This window comes from Misgurnus anguillicaudatus, chromosome 5 (assembly GCF_027580225.2).
Source record: "Misgurnus anguillicaudatus chromosome 5, ASM2758022v2, whole genome shotgun sequence".
NCBI lineage: Eukaryota > Metazoa > Chordata > Actinopteri > Cypriniformes > Cobitidae > Misgurnus > Misgurnus anguillicaudatus.
In genome coordinates, this window is record NC_073341.2 from 38174703 (window position 1) to 38191058 (window position 16356).

General features: G+C 39.6%; 1 protein-coding gene across 1 annotated transcript in view; it reads left to right on the plus strand.

Moving 5' to 3' along the window:
- The window catches only part of LOC129413607 (septin-2), a 39536-nt gene that overhangs the window by 19791 nt on the left and 3389 nt on the right, over window positions 1-16356 (plus strand). Inside the window, exons 8-10 of the mRNA XM_073868134.1 lie at window positions 13214-13315; window positions 13388-13533; window positions 16226-16309. Coding sequence (XP_073724235.1) covers window positions 13214-13315; window positions 13388-13533; window positions 16226-16309 — 332 coding nt within the window. The remainder of the gene's footprint in view (window positions 1-13213; window positions 13316-13387; window positions 13534-16225; window positions 16310-16356) is intronic.

A 16356-nucleotide genomic window follows, 5' to 3' on the forward strand; every position in this document is an offset into this window, starting at 1 on the left:
GTCATTGCTATGCAACTCACAAGCACTTAAAACTTTGATTGTTTGAGGTAGATTTTTAGGAAATTGCAACATCAAACCTGAATGCCCATATGAATGAATTGGTGGAAACTACAGCCTCAAAGCTTTTTTACTAAACTGAGGTGCCTTCCCGAAAGCACGAATCTCTTTATTTTAAAATGACCAGGCCATGAGCAACACACCCTCGTGTATCTCATCATACCCGAGAAGAATTAAAGAAACCCTTTTCATGCATTCTGAAGGTTCACGTAAGCACTTTATCTCAGGTTTTCCTGAAATGTTGCCATAAAAGTGACAAACGACCAATTGTGTCATTACGAGCTGTCCGAAATGTGTCTTTATATTTCACCCTCTGCTTTCTCACTGTATTTCTTGCGAACCCTCCACAATCTTTCTTGCTCTGAACACCATCATTAAAGGGGAAGCAGCTTGTGTAGAACAATATGGTCTTCCTGTAATGTGTCCGAGCGATTGGCAGAGAGAGGAGGGTCAGCGGTGCGCACGGCTCTTATCAGAGACCGCTGAGACCCTGAGTGCCCGCTTCCCTCAGTGAGCTCATAAAACCCTCAAACTCTGGACATTTCGGTAGCCCTTACTTCCTGTCCCAGGAGTGATATATACTGAAGAGCTGTGCGGGTGAAGGAAAGCTTTCTGTCGCCAAACTGACGTAAATCTGTGAAGTAGTATAATACGGTTTGATTCCCACAGGCCAAATAAGTGCGGCGCATTCTAGGTGCGCTTTGCAGGTTGCATTGTTGTGTTTATGCACATTTGAATGTTATTGTTGATGTTTGGCACGTTGCGATCCCCGGCACGGTCATATCTCGGTTTCCAAACTGTCAAAGTTTTCCTCTCTTTGTCCTTCAAGTCGGCCCAGTGGAAGAAACGCACGAAAGCACCCCGTGAGATTTGTATGCATGCGAGGTGGTGTGTTTGCCAACCTTGGTTGTTTCCAAAATATGTTTAGGTTTCTGTGGCCACCAATACTTCTCTTTCGCTAGCCTTCGGTAGTCTTCTGAAGTTATCGTCTCATCTTTAGAAGTTAAAACAGAGCATCTGTCATAAGTTTGAGTTTCACCGCATCCACATTCCACTCTTAAATATGAGGGTGTGGTTATTTATGTTCTCAGGCAGAATAATTGTATCCTGGAATTGCAGCTCACGTAGTCCATATGAAACAATAAATATCCGGCACCTACACTTAAACAGACGCTTTGAACTCAATGAAACTCAATGGTTTTTAAAATGGCAACCGAGGCCCTTAGATGTCCTAAGGATAAAATTTTTGTCATCAATTATTCAACCTCATGTCGTTTCACACCCGTAAGACCCAAAATACAAATAAAGATAGTTTTGATTAAATCCGAGAGCTTTCTAAGCCCCCGATTGACAGCAACACAACTTGCAACTTTTGATGCTGGAAAGACAGTAAAGACATTATTAAAATAGTCCATGTTACTACAGTGGTTCAGTCTACATTTCATGAAGTGATGCGAATACATTTTTGTGCTCATACAGTCTATTTCCAATGCATATTTACAAAAGCAGGGCATGCATGCTTTAAACACTGGTGTCATGCATCAGCCGTAGATATATACAGTGAGGAAAATAAGTATTTGAACACCCTGTTATTTTGCAAGTTCTCCCACTTATACAATCAGAAAGAATCCAACTACTAACATGGCCAAGACCAAAGATCTGTCCAAAGACACTAGAGACAAAATTGTACACCTCCACAAGGCTGGAAAGGGCTAAAGGGAAATTGCCAAGCAGCTTGGTGAAAAAAAGGTCCACTGTTGGAGCAATCATTAGAAAATGGAAGAAGCTAAACATGACTGTCAATCTCCCTTGGACGGGGGCTCCATGCAAGATCTCTCCTTGTGGGGTCTCAATGATCCTAAAAAGGTGAGAAATCAGTCCCGAACTACATGGGAAGAGCTGGTCAATGACCTGAAAAGAGCTGGGACCACCCTTTCCAAGGTTACCGTTGGTAATACACTAAGACGTCATGGTTTGAAATCAGGCATGGCACGGAAGGTTCCCCTGCTTAAACCAGCACATGTCCAGGCCCGTCTTAAGTTTGCCAATGACCATTTGGATGATCCAGAGGAGTCATAGGAGAAAGTCATGTGGTCAGATGAGACCAAAATAGAACTTTTTTGTCATAATTCCACTAAACGTGTTTGGAGGAAGAAGAATGATGAGTACCATCCCAAGAACACCATCTCTACTGTAAAGCATGGGGGTGATAGAATCATGCTTTGGGGTTGTTTTTCTGCACATGGGACAGGGTGACTGCACTGTATTAAGGAGAGGATGACCGGGGCCATATATTGTGAGATTTTGGGGAACAACCTCCTTCCCTCAGTTAGCATTGAAGATGGGTCGAGGCTGGGTCTTCCAACAAGACAATGACCCGAAGCACACAGCCAGGATAACCAAGGAGTGGCTCTGTAAGAAGCATATCAAGGTTCTGGCGTGGCCTAGCCAGTCTCCAGACCTAAACCCAATAGAGAATCTTTGGAGGGAGGGACTTCAAACTCCGTGTTTCTCAGCGACAGGCCAGAAACCTGATTGATCTAGAGAAGATCTGTGTGGAGGAGTGGGCCAAAGTCCCTCCTGCAGTGTGTGGAAAACTGCAGGAAACGTTTGTAATTGCAAACAAAGGCTACTGTACCAAATATTAACATTGACTTTCTCAGGTGTTCAAATACTTATTAGCAGCTGTATCATACAAATAAATAGCGGGAAAAAATCATACATTGTGATTTCTGGATTTTTTTTAGATTGTTTCTCACAGTGGACGTGCACCTATGATGACAATTTCAGACCCCTCCATGATTTCTAAGTGGGAGAACTTGTAAAATATCTGGGTGTTCAAATACTTATTTTCCTCACTGTATACACATAGATCATACAACTTCTCCATAAATGCTAGCATTAATGGTGCATCTATATATGTATATATGTCTATGGCTTTCGTTTAAAACCCATGCGTGTGGTACTTTTGTGAATACGTATTGGAGATTGACTTTATTAGCCCAAATTGTATTCTCATTGCTTTATAAAATAACGATTTAACTGTTGTATTCAAATGGACTATTTTAATTATGTCTTTGTCTATGCGGGCTCAGAACGCTTTCGGATTTCATCATAAATATCTTAATTTGTGTTCTGAGGGTGAATGAAAGTCTTAAAGGGGTGAAATGACATGAGGGTGAGAAATTAATAACAAACTTTTCATCCTTGGGTGAACTAATGACTTTTAATGACTTTTTTCTTATAAAAATTGTCTAACTTTGCCGTTGCTTGTCCTTCTGTTCTGTTGACACCTTTATTGAGCAGACTGGTATTTGCTAGTGTGAGCTTCTTACTGGGTCCTGCTGTTTCGGAGACGCCAGATTAACATTAGTCTTTATACGGACAAACCGAGAGCTCCAAGTAATTGGTCAGTCCTGTAGAGTTTCTTTTAGTCTTACATAACACCCCTGAGTGTTTTTGTGTGAATGAAATGCATTCAGGAGCGGCAGGTAGCCAGCGGTCTAATCCAGAGACAAGAGATCACTGTTAGAGCAAATAACGAATCTTGCTGTTGTTTATTTCATAACAATTTGTTTTGTAAATGTCTTCAACGTATAATTGTTGGCCACTAAGTCGACCTGATAATGAGTGTTTTTGTGTTCTCTGAATATAATGACTGCGTTACAGACAGTAAGGTGCGCTCGGCTCATAACTGCTTATTTTGACTGTGAACTGATGTTTTGCTCCCCGAAGTTTAATCTTATAATAATTGCTCTATAGAAAGGAAGACTATATTTAACTTATTTTGATGTGTTGTGTGCCTAAATACAGTGACTGTTAGTCCGGTTGTGGCTTTTAATTTTGTGCTCCTACTTGCACAACATTTAGTTTGGCCAAAAATAGATTCTCGTTGCACCTCTGTACAGTTAGACATAAAATAACACGAATAATAAACACTCTGTCAATGTTTATTCATGGTAATTATTGAAATTAAGTCATTTAGAGATTTAATTTGGCATCTGGGGATTCACAGAGATGCCATAGAAGGACAATTTTTGGTTCCTCAAAGAACCTTTAGGCAAAGTTTCATTAAAGAACCATTTCTTTCTTAAATTTTATAATTTAAAGAAACTTTCACCTTTTGTGAAACAGAAAGGTTCTTCAAATAGGTTCTTTATGGAACCATTTAACCACAAATGGCACTTCTATGGCAGGGTTTTCCCAAACTGGGATTCGCAAACCCCTGGTGGTTCACAAGGGAATTGCAGGGAGTTTGTGAGTTGATGAAAAAAACAATTAATTGCAATAAAAATATGAAATGTAAATAAATCAATGTTTTTTAAAATATAAAAAAAATCTTAAAACACTTAAAAATATGTATTTTATTTATTTAATCTGCATGTCATGTGACTAGTACACAGGGATCCCACTGGTCATGGAATTTCTGGAATAGCATAGAATTTTAATCCGTGTGTTTGTTGTAGTCCAAGAAAAGAAATTTACGTTGGAGACGATAACTCGTGTCATCGTTTACTTTGGGGTTTTTACCTTTTGCATATCATTAACATGTAAAAATGTAGAACCTGAATTCGGACAATAGGTGCCCTTTAAAGGTGCCCTTATTGCCAATAAGTAGGATTTACCCCCATCTAGTGGTTAAATTGTATTCTGCATTCAAACGAATAGTGCTTTTTAGCGCCTCACTTTTCCAAATGCGTGTTGCAACTATGGTAGCCGTTATGTAATCGCTGATCTCCTTGTCCGTTGCAGATGGTTCACGTGTTCTGAATGAAAAAGCGTTGTGGAAACGCGTTGGTAGGCTAGTGCTTTTTGTCCCTCTCTGCTATTATAGTTTATCAATACGGCGGAACGATATGCATGCCTCCTTGGACTTACCCGTTCAATGTAAGTAAAGAGGAGAAATTCTAAGCTTACAAAGAAAAGTCAGATCACTGGCAGAGGTCAGTTGACACCAACGAGGACATATTTATGAATAAAGACATTGATTTTGATTAATAAAACACTTAAAATCCAACTAATTGCCCCTTTAAACCTAAATGCAATTGAATCCAAATTTTTATCAAAATTGTATATTTTTTGTCCAAGTGATGGAATATCAGGGATTTTTGTTTGTCGCTTTTAATTTGACATTTGGATTAGAATGGGAATCCTGGTTGCACAACATTTCAATATATCAGAAAACTAAGAACTGTCCATCAAAATGGACAGATGCGTTTTATGTACCAATAAAAGAAATTGACCAGATGAAGGTCCAATAACAGGTAATAATAACAATAACTATAAAATACAGTTGAAATGTGCTATTAAATTATTGCAATATTTACTTAAAATCTCAGGGGGAACATCCAAGTAAATTATTTAGGTCAATGGCGTTTGGCTTACAAACACGTTTAAAAGTTAAAACCTTTATTTTTATAACAGTGAAATAAATCTAAATGGGTTGAGTTTATACGGTCTCACATGTGCTACTAATAGATTGAGCCCACACAAGCTTCTCCATTCACATTCACATAAAATCTCGCTCTGCAAACACATGGTCACAACTCATAATGTATCCTATTAAAAACAAATTACAAGCATAATCGGTGAAACTCACTTCCCGTGCCATTGTTCCAGGGCCAGACTCGAGGTTCCCTTTGCCAATCACATCTAAACGCTGCCAATCCAAACACATCCTGACTCGGTTACAGGGAAAGCTTATGATATTGTGGAGACCAGTCCAGTCAAGACATTTGGTGATGAAGATATTGTTTTTGTATCTGTGCACGGTGAAATGATGTTTATATTAAGAGTTTCGTTGCAAAACGAGATAAATCCATTTTTTAACATTTTTGTCAAAACATGTTTTATATTATGTTATCATGTTATTATTTTGTTTTATGGTGCTACTTAGCTGTATTTGTTAAGTTATGAAGGTTTAAATCAAAACAAACCAACTGCAGTTGAATTGATATTAATTGGAATGCACAACCAAAAAACGAGATTTCTGAACAATTAAAAAAACGGTGGTTATCTCGTTTTGCAACGAAACTCTTCATATGTTGTTTAGCACAGTGGTTTTCAAAATGTCAGTGAGATAAGGTGGGGGGCACAAAGATGCTTTGCTGTTGTGGTGAATCACACAAAAAAAGTTATGTCCAGTTAATGACTAGTAACGACAATGATTTTGATATGATATTGCATAATAAGGAAAAACCTTCCGGTGTGAGAACGCTGGCGCGCTACTGCTGCCGCTTCACGCTGGTGCTTGTTTGTTTGTTTATCCATCTGTTTTGATTGATCTGTTGACACTGCTGATACGTTTGCTAATACGTCTTAGATTCATTGGATACCTTTTTTATCGAGATCTAACAGACCTGGATTATTTTCTGGATTACTTGTTTCAATTGGAAAGCTTTGAAAGACTGACCTGGCATTTTCGCGATCCTGTCACACTGATCGGCTACGAGCCCTCTCCATTCTTATTTACATCCTTCTCGACATCTGGCAAGGTGAGTCTCCACTCTCTCTGTCATTTGTGGTGTCAGTCCTTGGTATGGTTGGGTAGCCTTCCTTTCTGTGGATTGTATGGAATGTGAATTCGATCCGGTTCTGGCTAACGTAGTTAAAACGATAGTTGACTTGTAGGCTGAGTGAATACTGGCGCAAATCGCTGTCGCTGCTTTCTGACGGCTCCATCAGCTTTACTTAGTTACTGTAGACCTTTCCGGTCTCTCTGACAAAATTAAGAACTGGTTTTCTTAAATAGAAAACTTCCAACTTTTTAGTGATTCCTAACCGGCCGACGTCTCCGATCACGGCATCTGGTGTCGCTCCCTTTCCAAGGAGCTACCCAGGAGCTCATCTGCAACAATGTGGATTAGCCAACTTTTCATGTGGATTATACTTTACTCTGTCTATCAACCGGTGACAACGATACTGCATTATACAGCGGCCGAACTCTTCTCACTGCGTTATTCTGTAACCGAACCACCGCTGACCCTTCAATCTCACCAGGATATCATATACTATCCTCGGCAGAAATATATCCATCGCGGGTCACGACGGAATTATATCTACGATGATACAGGTTCAATACGATCGTTTTGGTCTTCCACCTCGCATCCACCAAAGAAATCAAAACGGATGGTTGATCACAGTGTGTTCGCCAATATTAAAAGGACAACTAGCTCCAAATCTGCTACGAACGATATTACTTTTGGTTTATTCAACACTCGCTCGTTAACAAACAAAGGACCTCTAATCTACGATCTCCTGAATGATAACAAGTTTGATTTCCTCTGTTTGACTGAAACATGGCAGCAACCTCACGACTTCTCGCAGTTAAATCAAACGGTTCCTCCGGGTTTTGTTTACACCTGTCAACCTCGTACCTCTGGCCGAGGTGGAGGGCTCGCGATACTTTATAATGAGAAGTGGAAAGTCTCTCCCATAACTACGCCTCTGTATAAATCATTTGAATCCACTGTTTTAAAAATTACTGGACCCATTCCTACTATTATAGCTAATGTTTATCGTCCGCCCAGGAGCAATCCAAATTTCTTAAACGATTTTTCTGTATTTTTAACACTGCTTTGTTCTGCATCTCAAAATGTTATTATATTGGGCGATTTTAACATACACATAGATAATGTGAACGACACTTTTACCAGAGATTTTATATCATGCCTTGACAGTTTTGGAATACAACAATTTGTTGATTTTCCGACTCACTGCAAAGGCCACACTCTCGACCTTATCTGCTGCTCTGGTGTAACCCCTTCTAACTGTCTCGCAACGGACCTGCCCATATCAGATCACAAGTTAATATCATTCAATGTCAACTTAATGGTAGAAAAAAACAATATGGGTCGTTCCATCTCCTTTCGAAACGTCAAGAACATCGATTTTTCAACGCTCTCTAATGAACTTGACAATTCTATCATGAGAGATGTATTTTCTACTCCAGATGACTTAGTTTCCTACTATAACGAAAGACTACATAATGTGTTTGATAAGCTTGCACCTCTAAAAACCTGGACCGTATATTTCTCTCACTCTGCACCTTGGTTTACTCCTGAACTGAGACAACTAAAAACTAAAGGACGTCGCCTGGAACGTCTATGCATTAAAACTGGTCTTACTGTTCACAAGGAGATGTATGCAGATCACATGCTATCCTACAAGAATGCTCTCCTGACAGCTAAATCTCATTATTATTCTGTTATGATTAGATCAGATGAAGGGAACACTAGATCCCTGTTTACAACAGTAAATAATATTCTACGGCCTCCTGATAGCCTTCCTTCCCACCTATACTCTAATGACTTATGTAATAAATTTATGACTTTTTTTATAAACAAAATTGACAATATCCATCAACAATTAACTCCCCAAAGTAGCCTGGTATGTGATCTCCCGCTTTTGCAAAATCACGATTCTGCTCTCTCTCTACTTTGTAGCTTTAAACCCCCGACTGTTGAAGAAATATCACGTTTGATCCGACAATCTAAGTCTTCCACTTGTCAGTTAGACCCACTCCCTACTCACTTAGTTAAAGCCTGCTTATCCACTCTATCTGGTATAGTAACTGATATTATTCATTCTTCTTTGACTTCTGGGGTTGTTCCTTCATCTTTTAAAGTTGCTGTTATAACTCCAAGACTTAAGAAACCGGGCGCTGATCCTAATAATTTTTCAAATTTTCGCCCAATCTCCAATCTACCTTTCGTCTCAAAAGTCTTGGAAAAGGTTGTTGCATCCCAGGTACACGCCCACCTCTCAAAGAATAGTCTGTTCGAAAAATTCCAGTCTGGTTTTCGACCATTGCATAGTACAGAAACCGCCATGGTAAAAGTTGTTAATGATTTACTGATAGCAGCTGATTCTGGACTCTTAACACTACTCATCTTGCTCGATCTAAGTGCAGCCTTTGATACAATTTCCCATCATGTTCTCTTAGATAGATTACTCTCTATAGGTATCACTGGCACTCCTCTTACCTGGTTCAGATCCTATCTCACCGGACGCACTCAATTTGTTCAGCTCAAAAACTTCAGGTCATACTCGTCATCTGTCACTGCTGGTGTCCCTCAAGGTTCTGTTCTGGGCCCTCTCTTATTTATCATTTACTTACTACCACTTGGTAACATCCTGCGGAAATATGGCATTAGTTTTCATTGCTATGCGGACGACACCCAGCTCTACCTATCATCCAAACCAAATTCTACTCTTCTGTCAACTTCTCTCTCAGATTGTCTAGAAGAGATTAAATCCTGGTTTTCACACAATTTTCTCAAATTAAATACTGATAAAACAGAGGTTCTTCTAGTTGGCACAAAATCCAATCTGTCAAAATCTAATAGCTTTACAATTTCTATTGATAACTCTACAATATCTCCATCTTCTCAGGTTAAGAGTCTGGGTGTTGTCCTCGATAGCACTTTGTCTTTTGAAAAACATGTAAACAACATTACTCGCTCTGCATACTTTCACCTACGGAACATCAGCCGGCTCCGTCCATTTCTCAGCCCCAATTCAGCAGCCATTCTTGTTCACGCTTTAGTCACTTCACGCATTGATTACTGTAATTCTCTTCTATTTGGCTTACCACACAAACTCCTTCACAAACTTCAACTGGTCCAGAACTCAGCTGCCCGTATAATCACTAGAACCTCTTCCATTGAGCATATATCTCCCGTTCTCTATCACTTACATTGGCTTCCAGTTAAATATCGTGTAGAATATAAGATTCTGCTTCTCACTTTCAAAGCTCTTCATAATCTAGCACCCTTATATCTTTCTGAACTGCTTCACATCTACACCCCAAAGCGTACACTTCGATCTTCCTCTTCTGTCTCCCTTGTAGTACCACCGGTTCGGTTAGTCACTATGGGGTCCAGGGCGTTCAGCTTTGCTGCCCCTCATCTCTGGAACTCTCTCCCTAAATCCTTACAAGAAAGTGAATGTCTGGTTACTTTTAAATCACGTCTTAAAACGTACCTATTTAAATTAGCTTTTTCTGATCAGTTTTAAACACTGTATGTTTTTACTGTTGATGTTTTGTTGTATTGTTTTGAGTTGTTTTATGATTGTCATTTTACTGTACGGTGTCCTTGAGTGCTCTGAAAGGCGCCTTTAAATAAAATGTATTATTATTATTATTATTATATTAAAAAAAAACTACTCATGGAATTTCTGGAATATTTTATACGCGGACCATAGATATAAATATGCGAAATAGTCCACGCCTCTACTCGATAGCACAGCTCGGATCATAGATATAAATATCCTAATGAGTTTCTGCCTCTACTTGATATTGCAGCTCGGGCCATAGATATAATCATGCGAATAAGTCCCCGCCTCAACTCAATATCACAGCTCTGACCATAGATATAAATAAGCAAATTAGTCCCTGCCTCAACTCAATAGCACAGCTCGGACCATAGATATAAATATGCGAGTGAGTCCCCGCATCAACTCAATAGCACAGCTCTGACCATAGATATAAATAAGCAAATTAGTCCCTGCCTCAACTCAATAGCACAGCTCGGACCATAGATATAAATATGCGAGTGAGTCCCGGCATCAACTCAATATCACAGCTCGGACCATAGATATAATCATGCGAATTACTCCCCGCCTCAACTCAATATCACAGCTCTGACCATAGATATAAATATGCGAGTGAGTCCCCGCATCAACTCAATATCACAGCTCTGACCATAGATATAAATAAGCAAATTAGTCCCTGCCTCAACTCAATAGCACAGCTCGGACCATAGATATAAATATGCGAGTGAGTCCCCGCATCAACTCAATATCACAGCTCGGACCATAGACATAAATATGCGAATTAGTCCCTGCCTCAACTCAATAGCACAGCTTGGACCATAGCCGTAAATAAGCGAATTAGTCCACACCTCTACTCAATAACACAGCTCGGACCATAGACATAAATGTTAATTAGTCCCCGCCTCAACTCAATTACACAACTCTGACCATAGATATAAATAAGCAAATTAGTCCCTGCCTCAACTCGATAGCACAGCTCGGACCATAGATATAAAAATGCGAAATAGTCCACGCCTCTACTCGATAGCACAGCTCGGACCATTTATATAAATATGCGAATTAGTCCCCGCCTCTACTCGATAGCACAGCTCGGACCATAGATATAAATATGCGAATTAGTCCACACCACTACTTAATAACACAGCCCGGACCATAGATATAAATATCCGAATTAGTTCCCACCTCAACTCAATAGTACAGCTCAGACCATAGACAAATATATAAATAGATCGCAAAATGAAAAGTTTGGGAACCACTGGTTAAGCAAAATGATCAGACTATATCGTTAAAATTTTGTTTAACTCATCTTAACTTTTATCACTTTTTTGTACCTGTGTTTCCTATGTAGTTCTTCAAATTAACTCAAATTTTTCATTCATTCATTGTTCAAGTGTTTATTTTCCCATTCAGAGGTCAGGTCATCCAAACTTTCAGTATCTTCCTCTGTCCACACCTCATACTTGGCACATTTGAGAATGATGTGCCCTCATAAACCTTGTGTTTCATGTGCCTCTCACTTTTTTCTCTCATATTTTTTCATCGAATCCCCACCCATGATTTTGTTGGAACGGGGGAGCCACGTCTAGGTTCGCGCTCCTTACGGAATCTGACCGCGCCGTGTTTATTTAGACTCGGAGCACACAACAATGACACTTACACAAACAATAACACGTACATGGCCCTTTAGCTGTGGTTTCTCGCTACAAAAACAGCAGTAATCATAACAGTAGGAGATTTCTGTAAAGAGCAGTGAAGCCGGAGCTTCTGTCCCATTGAAACTCATTCCCTGCTGAGATTACATGAAAGCACTTATAATGTCAGGAAAAGGGCTGCCGGTGGCGGTTTGTCCGGGATTACGTAACTGCATTGTGAATGTGCTTCTTAGAAAAACAGCTTTGAAGTTAAAAAAATAAATCCTAATGTCTGATTCACCACAGGTGCCTCTGAAGTGTTACAGTAGAGTTTTGCTTTTATCTTGATATACAGTATTGCAAGTGGTGGGTGACAAATTCATAAAATTTTTCTCTCCTCATTTGTTTTATCTCTTGGTACCGTGTCAATATTCTCATGCCAAGAATGGATTTTTTTGCAAATTGATAAAGTTGGTGATTGGTACAGTGTGTGCAGGTTGTATTTATCTAGTTCACTTTATCAGTTTTCTCTGACAAAAAGATACTTAGTTTGCAAATTGTAAGTTAGGTGTATATGGGGATTTTTTATTTTTTGATAACAAATGGACAGAAGTTCAGGTCATGGTACTTACTGTGCTACTGTGTCTACAGTACAGTATGTAGTTTTGGGTTGGTTTACATAGCGTGATTCATACAATTCCTGTTTTGAGCATCAAAGAGTTTCCTCTAAAGTGTTCCAGAATAACGGCGTGCTGAGAGATGTTTGGATTGATCCAGTTTCAGGTTCCAGTATAGACCAGATCTGATTTTCATTTTTTAATAGAAACGCAGGAGTATAACCGTTTATGGATCAGCACAGACAGCTTAAATTATTGTAAAATGATCTTTTGTCCATCCACTCTAATGGGGGGACAAACCAAACGTGAATACACGATTTGCGCAAGGTAAATTACATTCAAAGTCAATGCAATGATGCGAATAGATGCGAACTCGCGCAGGGCGATTTGAATGATGCATATGATGCACTTTATGTTGTGTGATTTTCGGCTTTTGTTTTCATGTAAGAGAAAAAATCACTTGAAAGTCAATACGGTAGGGTTGTTCTTTTAAATCTTGACAGAAATGCAATATAATATATGAAGATTTTGGTTCCAAAATGCAATATCCATTTTGACTAATTTGGGTAAAAATGTGTTTTCTATACCAAGAATGTGACAGGATGAAAACCACTATTTTCTGTTACAAACTTTCACATAGCATCTTTAGGTTATAATAACATTAAAAATTCAAATCCATAATTAGATTTTTTTAAAGATTTATTTTAAAACTGATTATTTTTTCCGCAAAATGCAATAAATCCTTTAAAATAATAATAATAATAGCTGCAGGGCCATTAATCTGTCAAATTGTTGTTCCTTGTGATCAAAAAAATGTAATGATGGTTTGATATCCATTTCTGATTCTTTCAGATTTTGGACGAAATCAGCGAGCAGGGAATTCGAATCTATCAGCTTCCTGATGCCGATTCGGACGAAGATGAGGAATTTAAGGAGCAGACGCGTGTCCTTAAGGCCAGCGGTCAAACATTTGAGTTTATTACCTGTTTGTATGGATGAAGATTAACTGAGCGTGTTTACATGCAGGCCAGTATCCCATTCGCCGTGATCGGCTCAAATCAGCTGATAGAGGTGAAGGGGAAGAAGATCCGTGGACGTTTGTATCCGTGGGGCGTGGTGGAGGTGGAAAACCCTGAACACAACGACTTCCTCAAACTGCGTACTATGCTAGTGTGAGTAAATATGATGAACATTAAAGAAAGTAAAAGTTAAAACACTCTCTGGCCCAATCCCAATTCTCAGTCTTACCCCTTCGTCTTACCCCTAGCCCTTGTCCCTCGAAACCAAGTGTTAAGCGCTAGGGGTGAAAACATACCCCTATGAAATGAGACACCACTTGGTTACAGTTACGTCATCATACATCGTTGTTAGCTGGCTGCAACGTCACCAGACGCGACAAGTGTGTAAAGCACGTACCGATGTCTCCAAAGCAAGTAGTGTTATGCACTGATATCGAACGAAATTCGCTGCTAATGGAATTTAGTTAAAACTGTAGACAAGCATGGAGTCCATTCGTGGCTAGTTAGAGAAATATAGGAATGTTGTGCAAATCAGCAACGTAACGTTAGCGCTACTTTACTAGCGAAATTTAAAAACATTTAAATTAAGAACATAATTCAAATATATATGTACAGGACTGTGTAGAGCACAAAATAAGACATTAGTAATTTTTAAATCAATTATGAAGCTGAAAATACTTACATTTATGGGACTCTCTGGACGATCTGGCCGCCATTGTTGCCGGTTGCGCAGTGTATTCTGGGTACCCCTTGGTTTCAAGTAAGCTCACAAAAATTCTTGGTTTTAAGGGGTATCTACCGCTTACCCTTAGCCCTACCCCTTGATCAAAACGAGAATTGGGATAGCCCTTACTCTCACGTGAACGTGCAAAACTAAGGGGTAAGGGATAAGACAGAGAAATGGGATTGCTCCACAGATCTGTGTGGAGATCTCCCTGAACCACATGATGTGGGTTCACAGCTTCCAAATGCAAATGCCACACTTCAATCAACTCCGGACCTTTAAAATCTTTCATTTATGAAGAAATTATTTAACAAATAGACAAATTATGTCAATAAAACAGCTTTTAAGTCAACTGTCCCATTATTTTTTTGCCATAGACTGTAAAAAATATGGACGTAGTGTCCGTGAAGTCACCTATAGGTTTGTGAAGAGCTTTTTTTGAAGCTAGTTGACAGAGCCTGCCATCACCATCTTGAGCACAGCTGTGGCAGTTCACCCGTCACTCATGTGGCCACGCCCTTAATTATGCAGAATTTTTAGGCTTAATATAACTTAAACGGATGCAGGGTTTCCCGCAAAAATTTGTTAGTTAAGGTGGTAGGGTTGGGCAGGTGGGCGGATCCGGGGCGTGGCAATCCAAAGGGCGGGGCATAAGCGTCATGATGAAAATGAAAATATTTTATTAAAAACACTCAAATAAAACTTTATTTTGAAGAAACTATGACAGAAAATGAACACATTCTAGATTATTAATGAATTAAATGTTTTTAACAGATACCTCTAACGGGAATAGCTGCGTGATGAAGTGAAACTAAAGGGTTAATAAACACAAACTAAAGCAGATGTTGTAGAACGTCTGGCGTCTTTATTTTTAACGATGATCCGTTTATGAGGGTCGAAAACGGTGGTGTAGTGTAGATGAAAGGCGTAAATGTAGCAAAAGTAACGCGTTTTAAAGTATAAACGCCTTAATATAAACATAGCCTTTATGCGCGTGGTCTCTGCTACACACGCAAACACACACACAATGAGGAGAGATGCTAAAATAAGCCTGACCCGAGCCCGGTCTGTAAAAAAAAAAACGACCCGAGCCCGGCCCAAATGGGCTTAGCCTGTCTTGGGCTTGCAGGGCTCTACCGTGTGTACACGCTCGCGGTGTGAAGCGCGTCTGCGCTATTCTCCGAAATGCACTTGACGGCCTTTTGTGCAGCAATTTTTTTTTTTGGACGACCTAGTTAAGACGGCAGGAAGTAATTCTGACCAGACGTGTAATCGCATCACCACACGTGCGTCCGATAAAACGGTCTTTAGGAACAGGGCGTGTCGTTATGATTTGATATTTGTGATTGACACCTTTTCTGAGGTTGGAGGGAAGGTTGAATATAAAACAAACTATTCATTTTTGATTTCTGTGCTATTTCACACACCGACAAAAGGAGTATATTTAACTTACCTTATTTTATCCAGACAGTCAAATGAGACGTTTAAGGGCCGTGGTTGAATTGGGCACGCGAGCATTTGGGCTCCACGGATAACATGGCAGTGCCCATGGTCGGTCATTTTTGCCATCAATTCATTACTGTCTATGGCCAGCACCCCTGTTATCACTAAAAAGGCAGAGCTAGCTACATATTAAAAAGCTGTAATTCCTAAATCTTCAGCCAATTCGGCTGTGAATACCCTCTAAGTTAAGCTTAGAGTGTCCATCGTAAGCCAATATTCATTATATGAACGTACCTGGAATACACAAAATGTGCCTCTGTCTCAACATTTATGGACCTAACTTAATTGATCCTGTGTGGGAAATTAAATTTAAGTTATGTTATTTAAATACAAGTTAAGTAAAGTACCTCAAAAAGGCTCCATGATGCAAGAATGATTTTCTACTACATATTGTAAGATTCACCCCATGAATAGATTTGTTTTGAAGGCTGGAGCTTTTAAATGTTTAATAGCGCCCTCTGCTGACAATATGCAGGCTAAACGTGTCTCTCTCGCTCTCTCTCGCTGGCGCTCTCGCTCTCTCTCTCTCTCTCTCTCTCTCTCTCTCTCTCTCTCTCTCTCTCTCTCTCTCTCTCTCTCTCTCTCTCTCTCTCTCTCTCGTTCTTTTTCTGTGTGCAGAACTCACATGCAGGACCTGCAGGAGGTCACTCAGGATCTTCACTATGAGAATTTCCGTTCGGAGAGACTAAAGCGAGCTGGCAGGTACGGCCTACAAACCATTGAACATACAAGATCTGCCACACAGCTCA